Source organism: Myotis yumanensis, unplaced genomic scaffold, assembly GCF_028538775.1.
Source record: "Myotis yumanensis isolate MYYU_CA2020_CCGP unplaced genomic scaffold, mMyoYum1.0.hap1 SCAF_62, whole genome shotgun sequence".
Lineage (NCBI taxonomy): Eukaryota > Metazoa > Chordata > Mammalia > Chiroptera > Vespertilionidae > Myotis > Myotis yumanensis.
The window spans coordinates 121,981-149,447 of record NW_027223813.1 but is presented as its reverse complement, the minus strand read 5'-3'; the positions used below and the strand labels follow the sequence as shown (position 1 = coordinate 149,447).

The 27,467-nt window shown below is 58.7% G+C and overlaps 1 protein-coding gene across 2 annotated transcripts; it reads left to right on the top strand.

The window, feature by feature from the left end:
• Positions 1-1,051: 1,051 nt before the first annotated feature.
• Positions 1,052-26,006, top strand: SPIRE2 (spire type actin nucleation factor 2). Of its 2 annotated transcripts, none has more exons than XM_070402880.1 (15): positions 1,052-1,396; positions 10,385-10,428; positions 14,599-14,955; positions 17,210-17,290; positions 17,394-17,558; positions 17,939-18,025; positions 18,201-18,324; positions 18,426-18,595; positions 19,292-19,481; positions 20,518-20,639; positions 21,696-21,830; positions 21,955-22,022; positions 23,873-23,900; positions 24,632-24,747; positions 25,070-26,006. In XM_070402880.1, the coding sequence occupies exons 1-15, from the start codon at positions 1,126-1,128 to the stop codon at positions 25,290-25,292; spliced, it is 2,181 nt and encodes a 726-aa protein (XP_070258981.1). In that variant the 5' UTR covers positions 1,052-1,125; the 3' UTR covers positions 25,293-26,006. The 2 variants fall into 2 exon arrangements, with proteins under 2 accessions (XP_070258981.1, XP_070258982.1); XM_070402881.1 differs by lacking the exon at positions 1,052-1,396 and adding an exon at positions 9,890-9,965.
• The last annotated feature ends 1,461 nt before the right edge of the window (positions 26,007-27,467 follow it).

The following is a 27,467-nucleotide window of genomic DNA, read 5'->3' as shown; positions in this document are numbered from 1 at the left end:
CAGGGGATCCCGGCTGGGACTCATTGCCTTATTGCCATTTGTTCTCCAGCTGCATTGGGCTGTTACTCTGACCATGGCTGCAGCCCTGGCTGGTGCCCAATGGTTAGAGCATCTGCCCATGCACGGAAGGGTCGAGGGTTCGATTCCTGGCCAAGTTCATGCACCTGGGTTGCAGGTTCGATCCCCAGCCCCCTCGGATGCGTGCAGGAGGCAACCAATTAATATGTCTCTCACGTCGATGTTTCTCTCTCGTCCCCATCCCTCCCTCCCTCCCACTCTCTCTAAGAATCAATGCGGGGGGGGGGGGGGGGATATCCTCAGGTGAGGATTAACAAAATAACAACTCTGGCCGCAGAGGTCTCGGATTGGCCTGGATAAAGTGCCTGGGTGCCTGGTGCCACTCTTCCCACGCGGTGAGTGAGCTGGCGGGAATGAGGCACAGTCTCGTCTGAGGGAGTGCAGCTCACCCACCGGGAACTGAGACTGTTTTTCCTGGAGACAGTGGAGCATTTATCGCAGACCGCTCCCCTCCTGGAAGGGCCGTCCCCTCGCCCTCATCACGCTGAGGTAACCTCCTGAGGTCACCTTGCCAGCAGGCCCGCCACAAGCGCACGCGCGTGCGTGCGTGAGTGTGAGTGTGAGTGCGCGCGCGCGTGTGTGTGTATGTGTGTGTGTGTGTGTGAGTGTGTGTGTGTGTTGGCAGGATGATTCACAGTTCTCCCGGCTCCCCCGCATTCCAGCGTAAACGCGCCCAGGCCCCGCAATCACTGCAGTGTGTTTGGGGCTGGATGCCGGGCAAGTACGCGAGTGAGAGCCGCGCGTGGGTGCCCGCCGTCTGGCTTTCCCGGGAGCTCCGGGCGGGAAGAACCGCGTCTGGGTGCGCGCCTCCCCTGGGCCGGCCCCGCGCCCCCTACTACCGGCCCGCCCCCCGCTCCCGACTCCCCGCCCCGCGCCTCCTCCTCTGCCCTCACCTGCGCCGCGCGCCCGGGGCGGGGCCGCCGGGGATGACAAAGCAGCGGCAGGAGGCGCGGGACCCGCCCCCCGCGCTCGGCGGGTGCGTCGGCCGGCCCGGCGCGGCTGTTATGGAAACCGGCTGGGCGCGCAGGCGGCGATGATGGGGCGGCCATGGCCCGGGCCGGCAGCTCCAGCGCGGACGCCGCGGCCGCGGAGCGGGCGGCGGGCGGCGGGCGGCCCGAGCCGTGGGAGCTGTCCCTGGAGGAGGTGCTGAAGGCGTACGAGCAGCCCATCAACGAGGAGCAGGCGTGGGCCGTGTGCTTCCAGGGCTGCCGCGGGCTGCGGGGCGCGCCGGGCGGCCGGCGGCGCATCCGGGACACGGCGGACATCCTCCTGCGCAGGGACGGCTCGGTCGGCGCGAGGCCGGAGCCCGGCGACGCGGGTGAGGCTGGCGGGGGTGTGGCCGGGCCCAGCGGCGCGGAGGGTGGGGAGTGCCGCGGGGCTGGGCGGGCGGGCGGGCTCCTCCTGGGGCTGCGGCGGCGACCCCTCCTCTCTCCCTCCCTCCTTCTCTGCTGGGTCCGAGCGCCCTTTCCGCACCCTCTTCTGGACCCGGCGCCCCTTTTGGACCCCTCTCTGCTGGATAGGGGACCCCTCGCCTTCGCTCTGCGCATGGAAGTCCCCTGCGCCTCCCCATGCTTCCCTCTCTCTACCTGCAAGCCTCCCTCCCCCAGTCTAGGGCACCCCCTGCCTTTCCTGGACCCTTCCCCCACCTGGACCCCTCTCCTGACTCAGTGCCAGGTGCTTTGTGCGGTCGGGCGTGTTGGCCTCGGAGAGAGGAACTGGGTGGCTGAGCGCCGTGCACGGGGCTGAGTTTCCCCACCTGGGCCAGGGCCTCGGCTCGGGCTGTGGTCTCTTCCTCCCGGTGGTTCCTGGTGTGGCATCCACCCTGGGCCTTGGGCCGGGAGGGAACTAAAGTCCTCCTGGGGTCTTTTTCGTTGGTAGGAGGCTGAGAGGAGGAGGGACCGTGCCTCCCTGGATTCCCACCCATTTCCTGGGTTCATTAGAGAGCAGGGAGCGTGTGTACAACTTGGGAGACAACTTGTGTAGTTTTTCTGCTCTTAATCATCAATAAGAACCAGCAGTTAAGCCCTTGAAAGGTATTTGAAGTCTATTTAGAATGATGAATTTGGGTGACTTTTTGCCTCTTTAAGGAAAAAAATTGTTTTCTTCCCTGGGGAACCAGAATACCAGTATGGAGTATATGATGCTATTACCCGAAGCCGATACCCTGCGGGAAGCACAAAGGCCGCTGTGTGTGCTGGAGGGGGCTGGACCCTCTCCAGCCCGAGAGCTGTGGGTTTGCAGAGATCCTTACGGGCAGGGCAGGCGCCATCGAGGACTGGGAAGGGCTGGGGCAAAGCTAGACGAAGAAACAGCTGCTTATAACAGGGAGGGTCTGCTGGACCCTGCCCGGAATGATGGCTGTATTTCTCCTGGTCCCTGTGCCCTGCTTCTGTCCCCCTCGCTGTGGGACACTTGTGCGCTGCATTATTCTGCACAGAAAGCACCGAGTCAGGTGAGATTTGCCAGGTGAACATTGTAAGCGTTGTCATTCCCATTTTACTGTCAGGGAGCTGAGGCTCAGGCCCACTCACGGTCACACAGAAAGCGGCCAGGCTGGGGTTCAGCACTCAGTCCACTGTCCTCAGAGGTTGGGCTAGGCCCGGCCAGTGTGGCTCAGTGGTTGAGCGTCCACCCATGAACCAGGAGGTCCCGGTCAGGGCACATGCCCTGATTGCAGGCTCAATTCTCAGTAGGGGGTGTGCAGAAGGCAGCCGATCAATGATTCTCTCTCATCATTGATGTTTCTATCTCTCCCTCTCCCTTCCTCTCTCAAATCAATAAAAACATATTTTTTTTTAAAAAAAGGCTTGGGCTAGGAGCCCCGAGCATCACAGCCTCCTCGCCTGCAGAGCCCTGGGGTTACCTGTTCACAAAGATCATTTCTCCTGCAGCTGCAGTTTCCTAATTAAAACACCATCCCCATACCGCCCCCCACCCCTGGAGACAATATAACCCAGGGTCTGGCTCCTGGCACCATAGGACAGGACTGCTGGGCCTGACCCTCTGATTATAATGATGGGGAAACTGAGGCACAGAGTAGTAGTTTGCCCCAAATCACAGTAGCTGGTTAGAACGAAGATGCACCCTGCATCGCTCTAACGGTGAGAGTCACACTGGGTTTCTTATTGGTACTCTCCAAAGTGTACCAAGAGGGCAGGCCTCCAGGGAGTGGTCAGGGACTGTCCATCTCTCCAGCCCCTTCTTCCTGGTCATTGCAGACCCAATAGCATGTCCCGCTGTCTCCACGCTCACAGGTCAACTGGAAATCTGGGCTGGGGTTCAAAGCTCACGTGTGGCCACCCTAGGTTGACCTCTTGGGGAGGTACCAGCCCAGGCCATCGAGGAGCCCAATTTCATTTTCCAGTCCATACGATCTTTGGTTTCTGATCATAAACATGCCTCATAAAGGTGGAGTCGGTTAGTGACAGGCTGCCTTTTCAAGATTAAGGAAAATGGATCATCTAACCTAACTTTCTGTCCTGTTGACCTCTCGTGAATCAGCTGGAACTTTAGACCAACGGCCTGCCAGCCTCCTGGGCCTGAGTGATGATAAGGGAGTGTCCGGGAGCGCGTGGTTATTCCTCGCTGTAAACAGCAATCAGGAGAAGGTTCTCAGGTTAAGTAAATGTTTACAATAATTTTCAAGAAATCAACCACAAAGCTCAGCCACCCTGGGGGGAATAACTAATAGTGTCTTCACTTGCCCATGGAACCCTTCTCCCCTCGGCGGCATGGGGGGAGCTGGGAGAATCGCCTTCCTCATCTTTAGTCTGAAGACTTCATAACTGCTTAGGAGCCCCTTTTTTAAAAAGTGGGAAAAGGAAAGCAAGGTGACATGTGGAGTTATTTTAAGAGCCCATTATGGAGCCTGCCGATGGGAAAGGCTTCCTTTTTTATTTTTATTTTTTAATGGAGGCAGGAAGCTTCCTGTGCAGTGCTGTGCTGAGCCATGGCCCCAGGCAAAGCTCTCTTCCTAACCGCAGCAGCTGTCGGAGATCAGGTGGCCCTGGGATGCTTGCAGTGGCACTTGTCCACCTGGTGCAGGGCTTGGCTGTCACCGTGATGTGAGACCCCACCTTCCTGGTCTGTATCTGCCAGTGGAACGTACTTCTCTCCAGGCCCTGGGCTCTCCACAGCTGGGTGCTCATCCCCTCCTCTCTTTCCCCTCCCCCCCACCTTCTCCATTTTTTTCCCCCTAATTTGCACACTGCCCTACTTTTCTGATATTTTTTTTTCTTGTCAGTTTTGATGCTAAAACTTTTTCCAGGCCTTACTCCTCAGCACTTGAGTGTCTCACATGACCTGTCCACCAGGTCACACCTGCCTTTTCTCATGTGACCTGTCTGCCAGGTCGCACCTGTCCCTCCAGGCCCTCCTGCTCCTTCCTCTCTGCCTGTGGACCTGAGGCGCTGACCCTCAAGCGCTGCAGTCTCCAGGGTGAAGCTGCAGGCAGCTCCCTGTACAACCCGTGCTGTGTGGACGAGGCTTCCAAACCCAGAAACTCAGTCTGCCCTGCACTGGATATGATGTCCCTGTGTCATGAGCTCCATGGGGCTGGGGTTCTCTTCCCACCCTTTACCTCCAGCCAGGGCTCGGTGTCTCACCGGTACCCCCACTCCTCCTCCATAAACTGGGGTGATGGTGGAATATGCCTGCGAGGGAAGGACTGTGGAGGGAGCATCAGTAGGGAGTCTGCATTCACCCTGGACCCAGGAAGCACATGTGGACACACACGCACACACCGATACGCACCATATGTGCACATGCACACAGAGACAGGCACATGCACACACAGTCACAGATGCACACTGACACATGCACACACAGACATGGAGACAGACACACAGACATGCACACACACAGAGACACAGCCACATACATGAACACACACAAATGTGCACACGCCAATACAAACATTGCACACACAGACACATTCGCACGTGCACACACACAGACACATACATGAACACAAATGTGCACACGCCAATACAAAGATATGCACACAGAGACACATTCTCACACACACGGAGGGAGACAGACACACGTATACACACATAGAGACAGACACACGCACACATGCATGCTCATGTGCACACTTTTGATGACGTAAAACGTTCTCCATGCAGAAGACACCTGCTCCCCCTCAGAGATGGGCGTGGAGGCTGAAGGTGCTGCATGAGCTCTAGCCAGGTGAGGGCCGGCTGGCCGCTGTGTGTGTGGGAGGGTGCAGCTCTGGGAAGGGCGCCGGTTTGGCTGTGACTGAGCTGGTGTATTTGCAGATGGCATTCCCGGTGTAGTCTCACCTCTGAGCAAGCATGACCTCACAGGAAGGCAGTCCCTGGCCAGCTGGGACCTCTGGGAGACATGGGTGACACTGCCTGTGCACCGACGACCCCAGGAGACGCTGAGCCTGCGAGGCCGCCTCGGCCGGGCCACCAGCCCACCCCGACGTGCAAACCCTGCCCTGTGCTCCTAGGAGAGACTTCGACTCCTGAGGAGGGGCCCTTGGGGTCCCTGTGCACCCTGAGATTTGGCTCCAGCCCCTCTGCCACCCTCAGGGCCCTGGTCCTCCCACTCTCCCCCACCCGGGCATGGTGGCCCCACAGAGGCGGCTCTGTAGCACTGGTTGGTCTGGTTGAGGGATGTAGGCATTTAAGCAAATACGCTAGTGAGTATCACCCGCAGGCAGACACTGGGGTTTCGCTCTGATCCTGTTAGACGCCTCGGAGGGAGTTGGGCCTCCAGGAAGGCTGCCTGGAGGTGGTGAACCGCAATCCGTAAATCAGCCTGAGGTGAGCCAGGCGTGTGGGGAAGTGCCCCTCACTGTCTCCAGCTCCGTCTGGCACCCCCATCCGTCCAGCGTGGGCACTGCTGTCCCCACTGGAGGGCATTGGCATTGTGGCCTCTCCCAGGGACTGGACAGTGGGATACGGTGGGATAGGGTGTAAGAGTTCCCTCTGGCTGCGGTAACAAACTACACATATTTACTCCTTAAAACAACACAGGTTCATTCTCTTACCATCAGAGGTGAGAAATCCAGATACTCTCTGCCTTAAGGTCCGATGGTTAGCAACCTCGCTTCTGCTGCTGCCCCAGTCCCTGCAGTGTCACAGGCTGTGTGCACAGGGCCTGGGAGGGGGCACAGACAGGCTGGGACAGTGTCCTACCCATCACGGAGCCGAAAAGCCAGCGGTGGGAGGGACACTTGCAACAGCAGCAGCAACAGCAGCACTGGGTCCAGGAAGTATAGTTCTGACGCTTTCGGGGGGGCGGTTTTCACGCTGGTGGACGTGCTAAATGCAGGCACACAGATCACGGGCCACCCTGAAGTGTCCGTTCTGCCCAGTCTGGAGTGGCCCGAGAATACACATTTCTGACACGTTCCCCCCATGCTGATGCCGTGGGGCCCAGGGCCCACTGTGGGACCGCCCGTCTGTGCGCAGTCCCTGGGGCCATCCCTTGAGAAGGGGTCCCCTGGGCCGCACCTTGAGAAGGGGTCCCCCTGCCATTGCTGGGACACCGCCAGCACCAGGATGACTGTCAGCAAGGGGGACACGTCAGGGGCTGGGAAGCCAGGCCAGCAGCTGGGGGTGGGGGGAGAATCAGCCGGGTGACCTTGGGCACGTCTCACCCTCTCTGGGCTGCACAGAGGGTCAACAGTGAGGACCAAAGGAGAAGCTCACGTGAGCCGTCCCTAGCCGAGTGGAATGTCAGGCATCGCTTCCGGCTGCTGCCTGTCGGTGGGACCATCGGCGGATCTCCCTGGGCTCTCCCTGAGAGACGCTGGCAGGTCTTGGGAGCAGAGGCCCCAGAACTTTGTGAAGATGCAGAGACAGCTGTGGCTGGTGTTGCTCAGTGATTAGAGCATCAGCCCGAGTACCAAAGGGTCACAGGTTCCATTCCCGGTCCAGGCACCCAGGGCACATACCTGGGATGCAGGTTCAATTCCTGGCTCGGTTGGGGCGTGTGCAGGAGGCAACCAATCGATGTGTCTCTCCCTCGCTCCCTCTCTCTGAAATCAATGGTAAAATATCCTCGGGTGAGGATTTAAAAAAAAAATGATGCAAGACTGAGCGTGCATTGCTTAGGGCGCTGCCAGCACACATCTCCCAACTCGGGCTCCACTGAACTGACTTGGCTCCTGGGGGTCCTGGCTCCTGCTTGCGGGGGGCGGGGGGGGGGAACCTGTGGGTGACTCTGAGTTCCTGGCGAAGCATGTTTACCTCACCCACCCTGAGGCACTGGCGGAAGTGAAGTGGGGAACACGGGCCACACCACCACACACACGGAGCCTTTGGCCCAGAGAGCTCTCTGTTTGCTAAACAAACACACGACTTCCGTGGTTTCGAGCAGGCGTCTTCCCGCCCCACCTTCGCCAGCTCCTTCCTAGGGAGCGTGCGGGGCCTCAGTGTCCTTCCCTGAAGCTTAAAGTCTGTTTCCTGATGAGGAGCAAGCATGTGTGGGCGGCGTAGATGCCAGGCCCTGGGTGTTTCTGTTCCATCTCACACTGACCTGTACGGGCGGAGCTCTGCTTTCTAAGAGCAGGCCCAGGAGGCGGCTGCTCAGCGACACAGGTTGTCTGACCCCGCGCTCTGCTCTCCCGCAGACCCCGCTCCGAGTGCCCGTTCTCACACCCGCACACAGATTCGTTTCTTGACCCCACAGTGTGTCACATGCTCCAAGTTCAGAGAGTGTGACGGGAACGCAGTCCGAGCCTCCTCACAGCAGAAGGCCCAGCACACACACCCCAAACACGAGGTTCCCTCCGCTCCTTCTCTTAAAAGGGGGCTCGGCCTGTCTCATTACAACGGACACCTCCCTCTCTTTGGTGGCTGTCCAGGGTCCCTTGGTGTGTGTGGCTGTTAGGGTGAGTGGTCGGCGGCGGCATGCCACCTGGGCGTGCCTTCTACGCTAGCCAGGAGGCCAGCAGGTGCGGTTCTGGGAGGTGTGTGTCTTTGGCGTGGTTGTCATCTCCCACCAGCGTGGAGTGGGGGCCAGTCCCACAGCCAGCACGGCCTCGGTCTGTCCCAGGGCCACGCGGCTGCTCCAGGCCTGCGATGTGAAAGGCAGGAGCCTTCTGGGCTGGGAGTCCCCTCTGCTGTGTCGTCTTCGGTAACTGTCAGTATTTAAGGCCCCTGGGGTCCAGCCTCGGGGGGGCCCAGGCGTAGCCGGCCTCCCCCCAGATGGGTGGGGTCTCCTCCACACCATTCCCTGACCTGACCCCAAGACTACGCAGTCCTGGGCGGGAGGCCCTGGAGGTAGGAGTCCCCCTGCCGTCGCTGGGACAGTGTATCACGCTGGTCCCAACCTCCACATCCTTGCAGGCTGTCTGATCCAGGAAGTGTCTGCCCTCCTTCCCTCGCTGGTCCTTTGAGTTAGGTGGGCAGGCGTCATCTCCATCTGCAGGTGAGGAGAGGAGGTCAGAGAGGCCAGACCCCAGGTCAGACCACAGGTGGCAGAGGTGGGTAGGGATCCGGCCTGAACAATGCTTCTTAAGCCCCTGCCCCCCTCCCCCTCCACACACACCCCAGGCTGCAGGGGACTCGGCTGCCAGGTAGCCTCCTCCTGCCACCCACCTGGCGGCAGGTGAAGCACTTCCTCTTGAAGCTGCTCCAGGGAACTCCAGGCTGCAGTCCCCACAGACTCTTCTTCAAATGACACCTTTCATCTCCTCCTACTACGGCCGAGGATCACTTCAAAGAGAACCCCGTGGCTTCTCGATTCCTCCTCATCTGTGACTTCACACGGAGGAAACCGGAGAGCCTTACTTTTCTAGTCGGTCTTGGCGAGGGCGTGCTTCCCTCAGGGACGGAGAAGCCCTGGCTGGTCGTTAGACCTGCGTGTTCTGGGTGGGTGAGGTCTCTACACTTTGGGGTCTGGCAGGGTGCGGTGTCGGGGTCCCAGCCCAGCCACTGATTAGTTCTGTGGTCTGGGGTGCATTTCTTCACCTACCTGAGCCTCAGTCTCCTCATCTGTGAGGAGGAAGTCATGGCACCAGCCTCCGTCAGGTGGCGATGCAGCTGGAGCCGTAACAAATCACTTGTCCGTTGGGTAGCCAAGGGCTGTGTGTAGAGAGCTGGGCACAGCCTCCATTGCCCCAAACCTCACCGAGCGGCAGCTTGCTCATCCCAACCCACAGTCTCCCCAAGTTCACAATTAGATTCCTGAGCATTTACTTTGGTTAACACATGGATTATTTCAGCCATGGATGTAAGCATTGAAATTATTTCAACCAGAGCCCTAGTCAGTGTGGCTCAGTGGATAGAGCGTCGGCCTGTGGACTGAAGGGTCCCAGGTTTGAACCCAGTCAAGGGCATGTACATGGTTGCAGGCTTGATCCCCTGCCCTGGTCAGGGCATGTGCAGGAGGCAACCAATCAATGTGTCTCTCTTACATCGATGTTTCTCTCTGTCTCTCCCCCTCCCACTCACTCTCTTTAAAAATCGGAGACAGGCTCAGTCAGTAAGGAGCCCTGAAGGCTGGCTGCACCCCTTCTTGGTCAGGGGGCACCTTTGTTCTGGGTCTGATTTCTCCCATGGCCTCCCCCCCATCCCAGCTGCAGACTTTGACTGGAACTAGCACAGCCACAGTGCCGCTGGCTCCCACTGGTTCAGCTCCGCTGGTGCTGGGTGGATGTTTTCTGTTATTTTAATGAATCTGTCCGACACGGAGTCCCTTTATCTTGGCAATCTTCCTGGCGCTTGACGGCATCTTGAAAATATTTGCGTAGTTAGCAGGTTCACTTAGCAGACGGCTTCATGGTTGGTGTGTTTACATCCCCCTCATTCGAGAAGGAATGTCAGGCAGCTGACCTCCGTCTAATGCAGCTCTACCTGCCGAGTTCAAGGAAGGCTGTGGGAGCGTTGGGCCCGGGTCTCATCCAGCCGGTATCCTGGGAGGCCCTGTGGGGAGAGGGAGAGGGGCGGCTGCAGCTCCCCCTGCACCTCCACTTCCTAGCTGGGACAGCTTGGGGTAAACATCCCAGATCCAGGGCGGTGACTGATGCCCTTACCCAGCTCGGCAGCCAGGAGCTCTGCTGTGATTTGGGAGCGTCCGGCTCGGCTCCACACCTGGAGTGGGCAGGGGCTGCCCTGCTGTCCTGGCCCCTCACCTGGGCATCCAGCTCATGGCTGGGTCTTACAGGGTCTTTCCAAATGGCCAGATGGCCCTGCCCGCTGTGAGCTCCCTGCTGTGGGAACAGAGGGTTTGGGCTGTCTGTTCCCCAGGGGAAGGTGGCTGGGCACCTGTTCCTCGTTCCTGGGGTCTGAGGGTGAGGCCTGTCCTGACTGCCTGTTCTCTCTTGCAGAGCCCACAATGATGGTGGTGTCACCGGCCAGTTCGGAAGCCCAGGTACTTTCAGAGCAATTTTTACGTTTGCTTGATACATATTAAAGCATACGTGCGTTGTATAGTATGAATTAGAAAACATGTAGTTAGTTATACCATTGATTTGGGGGACAGGACACAGATACAGTTCTCTAGGGCCTTCATTGAAGGGACCTGAGGGAGATTTTTCCCAGAGGTTTGGGGGGCGGGGGGAGCCCATGTGGGTGGTGTGGGCCCCAGTGAGCCTTGATGGCCCTAAAGGGAGGGGGAAGCCATGATACCTACCCCCTCTCCTTCCACCTCCTGAGAAAGCGAAGGTGGCGTGATGTTTGGGGGCCCAGAGAGTGTCTGGCAGGGTGCGGGTCAGAGGGACACAGAGGAAAACCAGCTGCGTGAGCAATGGCCAGGAGCCCCCACACCCCCCAGAACTCAGACCTCAGCAGTAGGACTTCTCCCTGTGCCCCCCAGTGACCTGCCCCCAGGTAATTTGTCCTGAATTTGATGTTTATCATTCCGCTGCCTTTTAAAAACCAGTTTTATGCAAATACACATTCCTATATTAAACACAGTTTTGTACTAAGCGGAGGGGGGTGGTGGCTCAGGCTGAAAGAGGCTATATCCTCTGTTGTGGAGAATTTAAAAACAATAACAAAACCATCCCAAAGCTGCTGGCAGCTCTCAGTAATGTCGGTGAGCAGGTCCGCCCTTGGCTGCGTAAACAGTGTCGCTGGGGCTGCTCCGAGTTCTGTGCTGCCTACGTACCAGGTGGGCAAAAGTGGGTTTACCGGTGTAAGCACACACAGTTTATCCTTGTGTTATTACTTATTAATTGTTGTATTATTTTCCATACGAACAACTGTAAGCCTACTTTGCCCCATCCTGTATAGTTTTCTGGAGTTTGTGGGGGGAAACAACAATCTGTTTTCAAGACTCATCTCCACTGCTTCGCGTGGCTCTCGGTCCCCTTCGCGCCCCATGATGCTCTGTATAAGGTGCTTATCTGCAGCCCAGGAATGAGGCACCCCTCAGCCCTCTGCACCCCTCAGCCGTGTCCCCAGGGCTGTCCCTCCGGTCCACACCGGCTCCTGCAAAGGAGACCTATGGTTATCAATTCTGCAGCTTTTTACAAGGGACTTGTAGCGGGTGTCTAACCCCCTTGTAGGGGTGTCTAATCTGGAGGGTTGTGCTTGGGGCCCATAGATTAACCTGATACCCACCCAGGAAACGCGGCCAGGGGCACACTTGTCATGTTGGCCCTGATTCTCACTGCGGCTCCAGAGCCGGCCTGCAGCGTCAGCTCCTTCTCTCCGTGGCTCCTTCCATTACTGGGCTGGCCCCCCGGCTGGCCCGCCGCCCGCAGGCAGGGCTGGAGGTCCTGAGACTCTGGCTGGCTGCCCAGATTTCTCCTTATGGGAAAGCAAGTGCCTGCCTTCCAGGTTCATGGGGCACCGAAAAGCTTTTAGGAGCAGCTCTCAGATGAGTGCTTTGATGGAGTTGACCCTTCCAGTGACGTGGTGCTAGCGGAGGCTGCTGCCTGGACAGTGAGGGGGAGGCCCCATGGCGGGGCGCTGTGCTGTGTTGGGGGTGAGGGCCTTTCTGTTTCACCTCTGTCTGTCCTGCCCCCTGTGGCAGAGTGGTCCCCATTGGACAGACCTGGTCAGAGCCACCACTAGGGTCAGCAGGGCCTGGGGGGCAGACCCAGAGTGGACAGACATGAAGTTTATTCCTGGCACCTACCTCTGGGCCAAGAAAGACTTGATGGGAATTGGTGTGAGTGGTGGCTTCTGGCCCAGCCGGTATAGCTCAGTGGTTGAGCGTTGACCCATGAACCAAGAGGTCACCGATTCGATTCCCAGTCAGGGCACATGGCCGGGTTTCAGGCTTGACCCCCAGTAGGGGGCGTGCAGGAGGCAGCCACTCAATGATGTTTCTCTCTCATTGATGTTTCTCTCTCTCCCTCTCCCTTCCTCTCTCTCTAAAAAATAAATAAATAAATGGTGGCTCCTGCCCACCAAGTCATCCTGAGGGGCACAAGGGGTCCTCTGGCCGACTGCCCTGGGGGCTCCCCTGGCCAGGGCCCTGCAGTGACCTGTCAGGTGTCAGCAGCCTGTAGGTCTTGGGCTCTACCCTTTGACTCATGGTTCTCGGGTGTGACTCAAGCTGGTCTGTGACCCCGCCTGCCTACAAGCAGAGGTGAGACAGCCTCCAGGACTGGCTGGGGCGGCCGATCCATGATCCTCTGGGCTGGAGCCTTCCCTTCCCACCAGTCCCTGAGCCTGGCTAACCCCCCAGGCACCCTCCGGGTCCAGGGTGCTCTCTAGGGCCTGTCTGCAGGACAGAGAGCCCTGTTCTCGCACCCGTCCCCTGCTCGATGCTGGTGCTCACCCTCCTTAGCTCAGCTCTGCTCAGCTCCTGGGTGCTGGGTGGTGGGAAGGCAGGAAGTGAGAGGAGAGCCAGGGGGTCCTCTGAGGCCAGATGTCGGGGAGTGGAAGGTGCCCTGGTGAGGGCCAGGCTCCACCTGCCACCACGCAGCCTTCCTCCAGGCCACGGGCAGACCAGAGTCTCAAGTCCAGCTCGGCCAGCTATTAGCTGCAGGCAAGGGACCTGGCCTCTGTGCCTCTGTGCCCGCCCTATGGCACGGGAGGTTACCGGTGCTTTGTTGCAAAGTTAGGTGGCAGCCAGCTCAGTGCAGTGCCCAGCATAAGCAGAGGTGTTGTCCTTTTTTTTTTTTAATTGATTTTCTTTAGAGAGAGAGGAAGGAGAGGGATAGATAGAAACATCCATGGTGGAAGAGAATCATTGATTGGCTGCCTCCTGCACACCCCACGCTGGGGATGGAGCCCACAACCCCAATCTGGGCATGTGCCCCGACCAGGAATCCAACCGTGACCTCCTGGTTCATAGGAGGTCAACCTCCGAGCCACACCTTAGCTTACAGATTTTTAATGTGCTAATTGCACTTTAAAAAACAAAAAGCTGGTCCTAACCGGTTTGGCTCGGTGGATAGAGCGTCGGCCTGTGGACTGAAGAGTCCCAGGTTCGATTCCAGCCAAGGGCATGTACCTTGGTTGCGGGCACATTCCCAGTAGGGGGTGTGCAGGAGGCAGCTGATTGATGTTTCTCTCTCATCAATGTTTCTAACTCTCTATCCGTCTCCCTTCCTCTCTCTAAAAAACCAATAAAATATATTTTAAAAAACACACAAAAACAAACAAACAAAAAAAAAAACCCCAAAAAACAAAAAGCTTTGTGAATCCCAGCTTGGGGCTCTGACAGTTATAACCAGTTACAAATACGATTACTTCTTAGGTTTTTCTTTTTCAGGCAAAATTTACACACATTGACATTTACATGCAGTTTAACATACTTAAATGAGGAGGTCATCTCTTATCAGTTCAAGTGTCAGACTTTGTCATGCAGAGTTAAGGGGTTTATTCCAGCAGCGTGTGTCAATAAGCTGGTCTTTCTCAGACTTACAGTGTACTGTTCTATTACATGAAAGGGATAACATGTAATCAGGGTGCCACTGTCTTTTGTAATCGAATTTTTGGGGGTGTACTTTACACTCGAGTTTGACGGGTTCTGACAGAGGTACCTACCATTTCACCACAAGGACACAGACCTCTTCCATCACCTGAGCGTCCTGTCCCCCTCCAGTCCCCAGCCCAGCCCGGCTCAGAACCACTGGCCTGCTTTTTGTGGCTACAGAGGAAACTTATCCTGCCTCGAGTTTGATATCAGGGAACCACGCGCAGAGACTGGGCCGGCCCCGCTCTGCGTGTGGGGTGTGAGGGGCCCAGCGGTCTCCGCTTTCACTGTGAGAAGGGGCCACCTCTGTGTGCCGTCCACCGTGGGGGACGGTTGGACCCAGGCGTGGGCGCTGTGGGCATTGCAGGACGAGCGTCGTGGATGCTTGTTCTTCCTTCTGTTGGTTAAACATCTGGGAGACGGGCTGCCGATCACGTGGTAAATGCGTTTGATTGTCAGAACTGGCCAATGTTTTCCACTGTGGCTGAGCTATTTGGGGGGCCAGGGTCTTGTTCTGGTGGCCCCATGGCACACCACCTGTGGAGGACATGGCTGCTTCCATGGCACTGTCAGCCTGCGATTCAGGCCCAGCCCCCGGTCCCTCCCCGGTGGTGCCCTCCCCCTACCCCCTACTGCCCCCTGATGGTCTGGACCCCTGTCCCACAGATGGTGCAGTCACTGGGCTTCGCCATCTACCGCGCACTGGACTGGGGTCTGGACGAAAGCGAGGAGCGGGAGCTCAGCCCGCAGCTGGAGCGGCTCATCGACCTGATGGCCAACAACGACTGCGAGGACGGAGGCTGCAGCGCTGCGGACGAGGGCTACGGGGGCCCTGAGGAGGAGGAGGAGGCGGAGGGCGGCCCCCGCGCCGTGCGCACCTTCGCGCAAGCCATGCGGCTGTGCGCCGCGCGCCTGACCGACCCCAGGGGCGCGCAGGCCCACTACCAGGCCGTGTGCCGCGCGCTCTTCGTGGAGACGCTGGAGCTGCGGGCCTTCCTGGCCAGGGTCCGCGAGGCCAAGGAGGTGAGCAGAGAGGCGTGCGGGGAGGGACAGGGTGGACGGAGGCAGGAGGGGGCAGGGGCCAAGGACAGGGTGGGGGACCCCGTGCGACGGTGGTGAGCAAAAGGGAGGGGTCTCAGGAGGAGGCAGGAGGGGACGAGAGGCCTCTCAGTTAGGTATCAACCTCCTGCCTCCAGCTCACCTGGGCAGGTGCTGTTCCTCCTCAAGATGAGGTGCTAAAGGCAGCCGCTCCTCCCTGCCCCCAGGACCCACAGAGGTGCTGGGGTGCCTGGAGCCTTGGGGCAGAGGATAACCAAGTCCCCTGTGGGTATCGCCTGTTTTAGGGGAGAGCGGAGGCTCGGAGCGGCCGCGTCCCTCTCCCAGAGCGAGCACAGGGCCGAGCTGGGCCTCCGCTGGTGGTCTCCCAGGGCTGCCCTGCCCCTGGTGGTCTCAGAGTTAGGGGCTGACAGGCTGCCCCTCAGCTCTCCGGGTCTTGGAGGAAACAAGTGGGGAGCTCGGCTTCCCATTTGCACCTCACAGAGGAGAACGTGGACACTGGAGAAGTTGGGGGAATGTGCTCCCTTCTCCTGCGAGTGCAGGAGGTATTCTTTCAACGATGCCGATCCTGCTTGCACCCTGACCCCTCACGGGCACTGTCTCTCGTTTCCTCTAACCAAGAAGCGTTCCGGGCAGCTTCCCTGACCCTCTGGCCCGAGCGGGCTCTCAGGGCTGTTCTGACTGGTGGGCTGGGACCCAGCTCAGGACAAGCCAGTCGGTGAGCCTCTTGGCCCTTGTCTGCAGCCCATCAATACTCCAAGGTGGGTGGCTCCTCGGCCCCTGCTGGTCTCCCACAGACCCTCCCTCCCCACTCCTCCGCTGCATCTTGGAGATGTCCTGCTAACGCTCCAATTAGTGGGTGCTCAGAAGTCACCGTTCCGTGGCTGGGATTGATTTCTGACCCAGAGGACAGATGCTCTTTCTTTTAAAAAGCTCTAGATTTCAAGCAGTTGACCCATGAGAACGTCAGGGAATTTGTGGTGGAGGGAGTGCAGGGTGGTTCTCTGGGGGGGTGGGGGGGGGCACCGGCTGCTGCTCAGGGACAAGTGTGCTGCTCCAGGAAGGATGGGAGACACACCTCGTGCCCTTTGCCCACAGGGACCACCAGGTCACACACAGGTCTATTTTTAGAATCACTACCTTGTGCTTCTCAGAGACCTGGCAGCCTTTCCTAGAGCAGTTTGGCAAGTGGCTTGGGGCTAAAGCCAGGGAAACCGGTTCTGTCTTAGTTGAGGGGGGGGGGGGGGCCACGGGGCTGTGTGCTGAAGGGCAGATGCTTCTCCAGGTGGGGGAGCTGGTGAGAACAGACGCCCCAGATGCTGCCAAGACCCAGGACAATGGAGGCAGCAAACCTAGCAGCTTCTTCTCAAATTCTCAGCGTAGTAGTTACCCAACAATCCCGGATATCCTTCTATGGCCCTGAACATGCTGGTGGCATTTTCCCCAGGTCATAAAATACATACCTGACTGTTTTCCAGGACTTGCTGAGTAACTCACCCTCTCACCCATCCATCCATCCACCCATCCATCCATCCATGTATCCATCCACCCACCCACCTGCCCATCATCCATCATTCATCACCCATATACCCATCCATCCATTCATTCATTCAACCAACATTTAAGGCCTAGCATGTGCTACTCTGTGCTAAGGAGACAGGAATACCAACATGAGGGAAAAAACAGACAGAAAATGTGGTTCTGGCCTCATGGAGTCACTAGCGCAGAGTAACCATTGAAGAGGCAGATGAATGCAGACTGTAGCTGGGTTCGCAGGTGGAGGCGTGGCCGTGGGTGTGCTGAGAGGGTGGGCGGGTGTGGCCCAGGTGAAGAGGCTGAGAGAGGCCTTCCTGGGGACCGGCTGTGAGCTGGGATCTGAGGGAAAGCGCTTCTGACTCGGGAGAGCGGCTCCGTGCCCTCTTCGGGGGCCCCACGCCTCGCTGGGGCGTGCAGACCAGGCGAGAGAGGCTCTCTGTGGGTGCCGGGCTCTCGTCCCCGCCCTTGCCAAGGAGAAGCTGCCAGGGATGGCGATGGGGCACCAGGTGTCCCGTGTGGCTCTGTGGCCGATGGCTTAGTTCTCCCAGATACCTTTCTGCGCCCGAGCCTGGGCCCAGTCTTCCTGGTGGAATAGTAGCCTGTGTGGTAAGGACAGGCCACAGTGACAGCCCGGCAGGTGCCCACACCCTGAGCTGCGGTTCCCCACCTTCTCTTGGACCCACAGATGCTGCAGAAGCTTCGCGAGGACGAGCCACAGGCGGAGCAGCCCCTGGCGGAGCTTGACAACCTGAGGCACACGGACTGGGTAAGACGCGGCTCCCCGACCCGGAACCCCGAGGACCTGCGCCTGGAGGGCCCCGGGAGTCCTGGCCGGGGCTCAGGCCCATTCTCACCTTCTCGGGGTCCAGGCCCGACTCTGGGTCCAGCTCATGCGGGAGCTTCGCCACGGAGTGAAGCTCAAGAAGGTGCAGGAGCAGGAGTTTAACCCGCTGCCCACCGAGTTCCAGCTCACCCCCTTCGAGATGCTGATGCAGGACATCCGCGCCAGGAACTACAAGCTGCGCAAGGTCATGGTGAGCCGGCCGCGCCTCCCCTCCCCGCCCCTCCCCACCTGTGTGCTGGCCACCGCCGGGCGCCCCGTGGGAGCAGGCAGCCGTGGCCCCAATTCCTAGTGTGACCGGGGGCAGGTGCGGAGGCCGCGGGATGGTCCAGGGGAATCCCCTGTGGCCGCTGTTGCTGTCACCCTAAGAATTTTAAATGTGCGGGTTCATCTCGTTCTCGTGACGACCCTGGGAGGTGGTGCCACGGACCCGATTTTCCCACGAAGACCCCAGACGCAGGGAAGAGTGGGGCGGTGCCAGTGTGGGCACCGTGAGCAGGACCCTGGGCCACACTGACCGCCACAGGGAGGAGGACATGAGGACCAGGCCCTGAGCGCCTCCCGCCCCCGCAGGTCGATGGGGACATCCCTCCCCGGGTGAAGAAGGACGCCCACGAGCTCATCCTCGACTTCATCCGCTCCCGGCCTCCGCTGAAGCAGGTGCCGGCTCGGTGCCCTCACCTCTGGGCCCCCTTCCCGGACCGGGGGACAGCGTGGCATGTGTGCGGAGGGAGGTGCCAAGGGTTGGTCTCGATGGCCGCGTCCCCAGGAGCTCACTGGACAGGGCTCCTGGTGGGCCTCCCTAACTGCCCCCTGTGCGGCCACGCCCCTGCAGGTCTCCGAGCGAAGGCTCCGCCCCCTGCCCCAGAAGCAGCGGACCCTGCACGAGAAGATCCTGGAGGAGATCAAGCAGGAGCGGAGGCTGCGCCCCGTGGGGGCCCAGCGCTGGGGCGGCCGGGGTGAGCCAGGGACCCCCTTCCCTGCCGCTCCTCCCCCCTCCCTGCACTTTTCCCCCCTGACATCCTGTCCTGCCCCCGCCACCCGGGTTTGGCTCCCCCAGGGTTTGGCTCTCTGCCCTGTATCCTCAACGCCTGCTCCGGGGACGTCAAGTCCACTTCCTGCATCAACCTGTCCGTGGCGGATGCCGGGAGCTGCGCCCAACGCCCACGGCCCCGGGTCCTGCTCAAGGCGCCCACCTTGGCGGAGATGGAGGAGATGAACACGTCTGAGGTCAGACTCCACAGGCTCCTGAGAGAGGCCAGGGAGGGGCAGACTCCACAGGCTCCTGAGAGAGACCAGGGAGGGGCAGACTCCACAGGCTCCTGAGAGAGGCCAGGGAGGGGCAGACTCCACAGGCTCCTGAGAGAGGCCAGGGAGGGGCAGGGGGGGCAGGCAGTGAGGAGGGGCTGAGCAAGTCCAGGTGCAGCGTCCAGTGTGGGGCGCCCGCTGCTCAGAGCCTCGGGCAGTGCCCTCTGCCAACGCAGGTGTCCTTCCCTGGGCGCGAGCATGGTGGACTCCGGGGTGACAGGGACAGTGGCCTTGCACCCCACCCCGTTCCCATAGCACAAGAGGGCTGCCATCCTGGGGCCGGAGGCTGAGCAGCCCCTGGTTGATGTGAAAAGCCAGCGTGTCCCAGCGTGGCTCCTGTCCGTCCTCCCTGCCTCAGGGCCAGGAAGGCCAGGTGGAGGCCAGGTCAGTGGGATCCACCTGATACCAGACCTTCCAGAGGCTGCAGGGAATTGCCTGGTTTGGGGGGCACTTGCCTTCCACTGTCCAGAGGACAGTCAGGCTGAGCAGTGGCTGGAGGACGGCCCTATGGCTTCCGTGGACCCGGCAGGACCACGTGTCCTGTGCCTCAGTCCAGGGACGGGCAGGAGGTGCTGGTGGGCAAAAGGTGAGGGTCGGGCTGGTCTGGTTTGTCCGCAGGAGGAAGAGTCCCCGTGTGGGGAGGTGACCCTGAAGCGGGACCGCTCTTTCTCAGAGCACGACCTTGTCCAGCTGCGGAGTGAAGTGGCCTCTGGCCTGCAGCCGGCCACGCAGCCCCCAGGAGGCTTGGAGCCGTCCCGGGCCCGCGCGGGCAGCATGCACACCTGGCGGCCGAGCACCCAGGAGCAGGGCAAGTGCCGCCTCTCACCCCCTTTCCCTCGCCCTCGCCCTGTCCTGTGGGTACGTGTCCCTTGGCCCACACTGTCTGCACCAGCTCAGGCAGGCGCACCCCACTTTTTTAACTTGACAACTTACTAACCCATATTCATTGCAAAACCTTTTTAAAAAACTAAAAACTTACCCACGATCCCATTACCTACAGGTAATGACTCTTAGTCTATTGGTTCACAGAAAGAAAGCTGGGCGGATGGACAGATGACAGTCGGAAGATGGATGATGGATGGACAGAGGGGTGGACGGATGGGCAGATGGATGGAGAGGGGAGCTGAGTGATAGGTCCTGCTAGCTGTGTTTCTGTCAGTGGGCCTGTGTCCTCAGTGAACCCGACGGGGGGGGCGGGGGTGCCTCCTCCTCCTTGTCGGTCAGCACAGAGGACAGATCGGTCCTTGTGGCCATGAGGTCAGTCCCACCCTTGTACAGGCTGTGCTCCACGAAATGCCAGCAGGACAGACATGGCCAGGCCCCTTCTCTGCCCTCGGGGTCACCGTAGCATGTGACGGTCCACTTTCAGGATGGTCCCATTTGGTAGTTATGACTCACTCTCTGGCGTGAAGAGGGCCAGGCCAGGCGATACCTCACTGTCCCCCCAAACTCTGCTCAAAACTCAGACCCCATGGTGGGCTAGCCTGCCTTCTGCGCCTCCCTTCTCCAGTATGAAATGCAGTGGGCGGGCCCCCGAGCAGGAAGGCCCTGTGTGGCCAGCACCGTGGCTGCCGTGGCTCCATCATGGGACTCCACGTTGGCTCATTCATGGGCTCAGACTCCCTCAGGGGTCCCTTGGGCTCCTGCACTGCACGGGCTGTGATGGGGTGACATGTTCTCTCTCTGACCCTCTGCCTGAGGACTCCCGCCTCCGCCATGAAACCACCCACCGGCTCCCGCTGCCCGTCTGGCGCCGTCCGGCATCTCCCTCGGCCCCTGGGCAGCCCTCCCACACCAGGGTTTTGCCAGGTTGTTCTGACGTGGCTTCCAAACTCTTCCTCCAGGCCCCTTCCCTGTGAGCGTCCAGTCCCAGGCTGACCCCAGCTCCCCCCGACCCAGTGACCTGCGCTCAGCAAAGGACAGGCCAGAGGCCTCTGCGGCCGCCGACCCCAGTCACCTGTGGCTGGTGAGTGAGGGGCCTGGCTGTCCAGGGCGGCTGGGCGAGTGCACCCTTCACCCCGACAAGGCTCCAGGCAGAGGGTAGGCGTGGTTGGGGTCTGTGGCTGCTCTTTGCTTGGGCCGCCTTCTGGGCAGGTTGGTCTCTGCTGCCACCTCCTGGGCCTTCTGAGCTCTGCGGCCCCCCGCGGAAGGCCCTTGCCAAGGGACAGCCTGCATGTGGAGTCTTGTCCCAGCTCTGTGGTTAGGCAGCAGGAGAAACCCTGTGCCTTGAGGGCTTCGTGAGGTGACCCGGGAGCGTTTTATTGGGGTGAGGCGGTCCCGACTTGGCCTCCAAGATGCTGGCCCTCCCTGCACCTCGGTCTCATCAGGTGAAATTTTGTGGCTTGTCCTGTGAAGAGCTACTGGACCTGAGCCGTGGTGTGAGATTTTATCAAAGGGGCCCCTGGCTGGCATGTGGAGATGTCAGGGTGTGGTCTCTATCATTTCCTTGATGTTTTATCAAGAGGCTCAGAGGAGCCCTGGCCAGTTTGGCTCAATGGATAGAGCATCAGCCCGCGGACTAAAGGGTCCCAGGTTCCATTCACAGTCAGGGCACATGCCCGGGTTGCGGGCTAGGTCCCTGATAGGGGACGTGCAGAAGGCAGGTTCTCTTCATCATTGATGTTTCGATCTCTCTCCCTTCCTCTCTGAAATAAATTTTTAAAAAATATATTTTTTAAGAGTCTCAAAGGAGAACAGGTGTGAAAATGCTTTGAAAAGTGTAAGTGCTGTGTGAGGGCAAGGTGGTGCTGTTCTTGATATTCCGCCGCGAACGGTAATGCTTCCCCTGAGTTCTGTATGCGTCACCATTGCTGTATGGAAACTACCCCCAGACCCAGCAGCGTAAAGCAACAAACATGTAGTGTCTCTCTCAGTTGCTGAGGGTCAGGGTCCGGCTCAGCCGCTGGGGGGCGTCAGCAGGGCTCGGGTAGTCTGAGGCCAGGAGGACGGACGTCGGGGTCCTGGGGAAGGGCACGTGTAGAGAGGGCCTGAGTGAGCCCCACCCCGGACCCTCCCGCCCCAGGAGTTCAGCCACCCCGTGGAGAGCCTGGCTCTGACTGTGGAGGAGGTGATGGACGTGCGCCGTGTGCTGGTGAAGGCGGAGATGGAGAAGTTCCTGCAGAACAAGGAGCTGTTCAGCAGCCTGAAGAAGGGCAAGGTGAGGGCCCGCACCCCGCCCTGTCCCTTGCCCACCGGAGCCCTGGGTGAGGGCTTGGGGGGGACAGGACTGGACCCAGTGAGTTTTGGACTAAATCGGGCTCTAACAAGGCCTTTTCTTATAGATCTGCTGCTGTTGCCGAACCAAGTTCCCGCTGTTCTCCTGGCCGTCCACCTGTCTCTTTTGCAAGAGGTGAGCCTCTGTAATCACCAGGCTCGGCTGTGAATCACCATGGGAGGCGGGTAAGAAGGCTCTAGGTCAGCTCTGCCCAATGGAACTTCCTGCGGCGATGGGGGGCCTGTCCTGCACCGTGGATATTGCAACTAAAGAACCGAATTTAACATTTTTAATTTTAATTCTAATGGCTAAGGGGTTCCCACTTTCAGCCAAGGTGGGGTAACAGGCACCTTCTACCTGAAACAACAAAAAACAAGAACAAAAACAAAAGCCAAAATATGAGAAGCAATGGCTTTCAAGACACTGGATATCAGGCAGCAAACAGGAAGAATATGGGTTAGCCCTGTGACTGCCTCAACTGCCGGGAGTTGCTAGCGGTCACGAGTCAGAAAATGGTCGGCTCCTTGAGCCTAGAGAACCCAGGGAGACCAGGGCTCCAGAGTCTCCCAGCAAGGAGTCCAGAGAGGAGAGAGCTGTCCGGAGAGCGAGCTCAGACATGCAGAAGGTCCCCTTAGAGTATTCAGCAGAGTATTGATCAGCACATACATGCGAGGAAATGACTGAAGGCTTTTTTAATATGTACTTATTAATTTCAGAGAAGAGGGGAGAGGGAAAGAGAGAGAAACATCAATGATGAGAGAGCATCATCGATCGGCTGCCTCCTGCACGCCCCCCACTGGAGACTGAGGCCACAACAGGGCATGTGCCCTTGACCGGAATTGAAGCCGGGACCCTTCAGTCCGCAGGCCGATGTTCTACCCACTGGCTAGAGCATGACTGAAGGCTTTGAAAGAATCATCCTGGAGCAGGGATTGGCAGACTCTAGGCTAGCCCATGGGCTAAATGCAGCCACTGCCTCTTTTGTAAATAGTTTTGCTGGGACACAGCCACTCCCATTTGTTTACTCATTATTCATTACTTAGTCACACCTAAACATTTACTGCATAACCCTTTAAAGGAAAAGTTTACTGACCCTCCCCTAAAGGTTTAAAGGAACAGTTCCATGAATAGTGTCTGCTCCTACCGGCCATGGTGGAAATGTGATTCATGGGCCTGAGTGGAATAATAATTTAAAAATTTTTACTATATATTTTTTTATTTCAGAGAGGAAGGTGGAGATAGAAACATCAATGATGAGAGAGAATCATTGATTGGCTGCCTCCTGCATATCCCCCTATTGGGGATCGAGCCCAAAACCTGGGCATGTGCCCTGACTGGGAATCGAACTGCGACCTCCTGGTTCATAGGTCGATGCTCAAACCCTGAGCCACACTGGCTGGGCATAAAAAATGAATTTGGACAATTTGTACTAATGTGGAGCAGCCCCTGATCCATCTTTATAGAACAGTGTTTTTATTGAAGTGTACTTTTTGTTAACATACACTTACATCAGGAGAATGAAGATTGTATTGCTAGCAGGGATCATCTCTGAGAAGTGGGCTTTAGAGGAGAGGATTTCATTGTCTAAATTACAATTCTGATGTTCAGATTTTCACAAGAAAGTGTTTTTGAAATCAGGTGCAGGGAATAAGAGATGTTCATCGCTGCTTAAAACTGAGCCTCTCCATTGAGGTCCCTCTGGTCGCTTCAGTACTCATTGGACTCCCAAATCTTTTCTTTTTACTTAGTATTACACCCAAAATAGTTCTGCCCCTCTTGGTTCTTCTTTAGCATATTGGGTCTGGAGGGTATGAGAACACTCCAGACCCGATATTCTAAAGAAGAACCAATGAGTACCGAAGCGACCAGGGGCCCAGCAGGCGGCCAGAGCAGCTGACCGGCAGGTTGCTGGTGGGACACCTACACGGAAGCAGCTGCTCTTCCCGGGCCTCTTCAGGGCTGACGCTTTTCCTCTTCCCTTCCAGAGCTGTCTGCACTTCCTGCAGCATAAAGGTGAGGCTCACCTGGGGTCTGAGCAAGGCCTCTAGACATCCAGGTATTCTGCTGCTTGACAAGGGGTGGGGGGGTGAGGGGGCACTGCAGTCTCCTGTCAGATGACACCACCTTCATCTTTCATCTCTCACCTCCTCCTCCCAGGCAGAATCCATTCCCACCCTTTCCGAGACTGTACAGTTTGAAAAGATCCTAGTAGGTGCTTTTTGTTAACATTCCATGTTAGTAGGACAGTGCCAAGAAACCCTTCACTTCCCCTCGAGAGTCCTAGCTTCTGACCCTGCAGCTTCCTTGAGTGTGTTTGGAGGCTCTTTATAGCAGTTCAGGTGTCTGCGTACACACATGTGCACTGAGGTAAGCGGGCAATGACATGTATAAGTGTGTCACCCCATTACGCCTCAGCCCAGAAACAGGAACCTGCTTAAGAGGGATTTTCATCACCACTGTTCTCAGACCCTGACTCTATATCTGGCCACTTGGCCGTGGAAAAGTGTCCACCTTGTCCCGTGTTAGGTGTTTGCTGTACACAGGGCCCGACGCTAGACCCTGCATGGTGTAAAACGCAGTGCCTGCTCCGTGCCTGGATATGAGCAGCCGTGCTGGGTGTGTGGAAGGAGGCAGGTGTCAGGTGTGGGGGTGGGGGGGGAGCGTTATCCAGAGAGCTGCAGGGGCGAGTGTGCCTGGACTGTCTCTAGGGAAGCCTTTGTCCACCCACAACCCTCTGTTTGCAGATGAAGATGCCCTCCAAGAAGTTTGCACACATCCCTGTCTACACGCTGGGCTTTGAGAATCCTCAGAGGGCGACAGCTGCCAGAGCCACAGCCACACAGCGGAGAGACGCCTTCCAGTACGTGCCTTTGCCAACCCTGTGTGCCAGGCAATGCCGGTGACGCAGGAGCCGGAGTGGGAGGTGTCCTGTTTCCTGGGACGCCCCAAGGAAACAGGACGCAGACGTCTGGGAGGGCCCTGGGGGCTGAGTAGCATGAGATGGAAACCGTGCTGGGTGGTGAGGGCCCAGGACTCAGGTTCCTCTCGAGGAAGAGCGTTTTCCAGGGTGCACTTTGTTCGGCATGTTCATTCCAAACACCGTGCGTGCCTGATGCAGGGGGAGGGGGTGTGGACGTGGAGAAATGGGTGGGGGACCTCCCTGACGCCCCGTCCCTCCCCAGGTCTCTGCAGAGGCCCCAGTGGCAGAGTGTGGAGGAGGAGTTCCCTCACATGTACACCCACGGCTGCATCCTGAAGGACGTCTGCAGCGACTGCACCAGCTTCGTGGCTGACGTGGTGTGCTCCAGCCGCAAGAGCGTGGATGCCCTCAACACCACCCCTCGCCGTGCCCGCCAGACCCAGTCCCTCTACATCCCCAACACCTGGACTCTTGACTTCAAGTGACAGCCCTTGCTACCCCAGGCTACCTGGCCCGAGGCTTTGCAAGGTGGCCAGGCCTCTGGGGAGGAGCCGGGCCAGTTCTGGATGAGGCTGAGCGCTCCCCATCCTGAGGCACGGCTGCTAGCTGCCTCCGGAGTGTGCATGTACATATATATATATACACACACACATATACATTTATATAACATATACACAGCCGATATATTTATATATGTTTCCTGGCCCCAAGCCCATTTGGGGTCAGGCTTATTTCCAGGATCCTCCCCAGGGAGGCTGTTTCCTCTCAGGACTCCGTGGTGGAGTGGGGATGGCATAGGACAGAAAGGGGGGCAGGCTGGAGGCAAGGGATGGTGGGGCTCCGGGGAGGACCCTGCCCTGTGTGTGTTCTCCATCCCTCCTTGGGCAGATGTCCAGGCGTGGAAGGGCGTCTTGGTCCACAGGTGAACTGGAGTGTCCTACTTGCATCTGTGCTCCCCTCTCAAGATATGGGCTGTGGGGGCACCTGGGGAGCTCGAGTGGGCTGAGATTCTCCCAGGCAGGTGTCCCAGGGCCACCCCCTTGGAAGCCTTGAAGCAAAACTTACTCCCTTCCCGACACCATGCCCCTGCAATGCTTTCGGTCTGGTTACCGGGAGGAGCCTTGTAAATGTGTCTTCACGGCCACTCGGCCCAATAAAGGTGGTCTCAGGCTCCCGTCTGGGGCGTGGACTAAGGACTACCCAGCACAGCAGTGGTATGTTCTCTAAGCGCAGAAGCTGGGCTGAGGGGCCACCTGTCCCGCATCCCCCGCCGCCCCAGGCAGTCAGGATGCCCATCATGAGATGAGGGCATTCAGGCCCACTCCCATTCTCTACCCTCAACTTCGTAATCTGGCACTTTAGTCCTATGTGGAACCAAGGGCTGCATGTGGGACAGCAAGTTAGCCTGCCGCCTGTCACTGGCCAGCCCGTGGCACCCTTTGTCCTCATCCCCCAGATCCCTTGGGGTTGGTTCACAGGGTAGGGGCACCTCTGCCCTGCTCTTCAGGATAGTGGCTGGAGGGATACCTGTGCCCTGCCTGCCCATATGTGCCTGGGAGGCGACTTCTGTTGGCATCCCGCCCTGTGGATGAGGACATTGCTTCCCTGGGATGTCAACCCAGGTCTACTGGACACCAGGCTCTAATGCCTGCCCCATGGACACGGGTCCTGGAGGCCCCACTTGGGCTGCGCACAACCCTTTAGTAGCTGGATTGCGGGCAGCGGGATTCTAGGAGACTGGGAAAGTGGCTGGAGCAGGTGGGACTGGGGAGCTTGAGGCAGCAGCTCTGTGGCAGCTGGTGTGAAGTGTTTCATATCCAAGTGACCAGCACAGGCTGACAGACCAGCCAGGCGGTGCAGGCATGCGCGCACACCCCGTCCTGCCTCCCCTTCTCCGTCCTTGCCAGCAGCCTTCCTCAAACGAACTCTGGAACCACAGGCGCGAATGCAAATCCAGATTCTACCTGTGCCCGTTATTCTGAGTCCCGCTTTCTTTACCTGTAAAAGGGGGACCCCACTCCCGCTCATCTTGGCCTTGCACTTGGGCGGCAGTGCAGGGGTTCTCAATCCTGCCTGCACGTTGTAATTCCCCAGAGAGCTTTAAAAATAACAATGCTGCACCTCGGGATTTCTTGGCCTGGGCCCTCCATCTTTATTGTAAAAGCCTCCCAGGAGGTTATGACGCACAGGACCAGCTTTCCCAAACCTAGAGGAACAGGAGACCACCCGGCGCAGCAACAGCAAAAGGCAAACAGCAAGCGGATCGGGTTCGGTCTATCCCGCCCGAGGGTGGTCCGTGGGGGGGGCCGGAAGTCGCAGCTTTGGGGAGCGACTCGGTTGGATGAGCCGATCGCTAACGAGGGGACCGTCCCGCGGGCAGCCTCGGACTCTGGCCGAGGAGTCAGGGTGGGCGCGCAGAGCGGGCCGGGCCCCCCAGACCCCCAGCTCTCACCTGCGCGTCCCTCCGCGAAACAGGGTGCTGGTCCCGGTGCGGGAGGCTCGGAGCACGGGCGCCCGCTCCCCCATCCCAGCCCCACAGCCGTCGCGGACACGTCTCCCGAAGACGCGGAGACGCCGCGGTCCGGGCACGCAACTCGCGCGAGAACACGTCCGGGCCAGCCCGCACCTTCGTAGGTGACACCGGAAAAGACCGGAAGTTC

What these genes read in the sequence shown, in the direction of transcription:
- SPIRE2 (XM_070402880.1), top strand. Translation starts at nt 1,126, where the DNA reads ATGGCCCGGGCCGGCAGCTCCAGCGCGGACGCCGCGGCCGCGGAGCGG. An exon ending in GCCGGAGCCCGGCGACGCGG is followed by an intron (nt 1,397 to 10,384) that starts GTGAGGCTGGCG and finishes TCTCTCTTGCAG; the next exon opens with AGCCCACAATGATGGTGGTG. An exon ending in GGGTCCGCGAGGCCAAGGAG is followed by an intron (nt 14,956 to 17,209) that starts GTGAGCAGAGAG and finishes TTGGACCCACAG; the next exon opens with ATGCTGCAGAAGCTTCGCGA.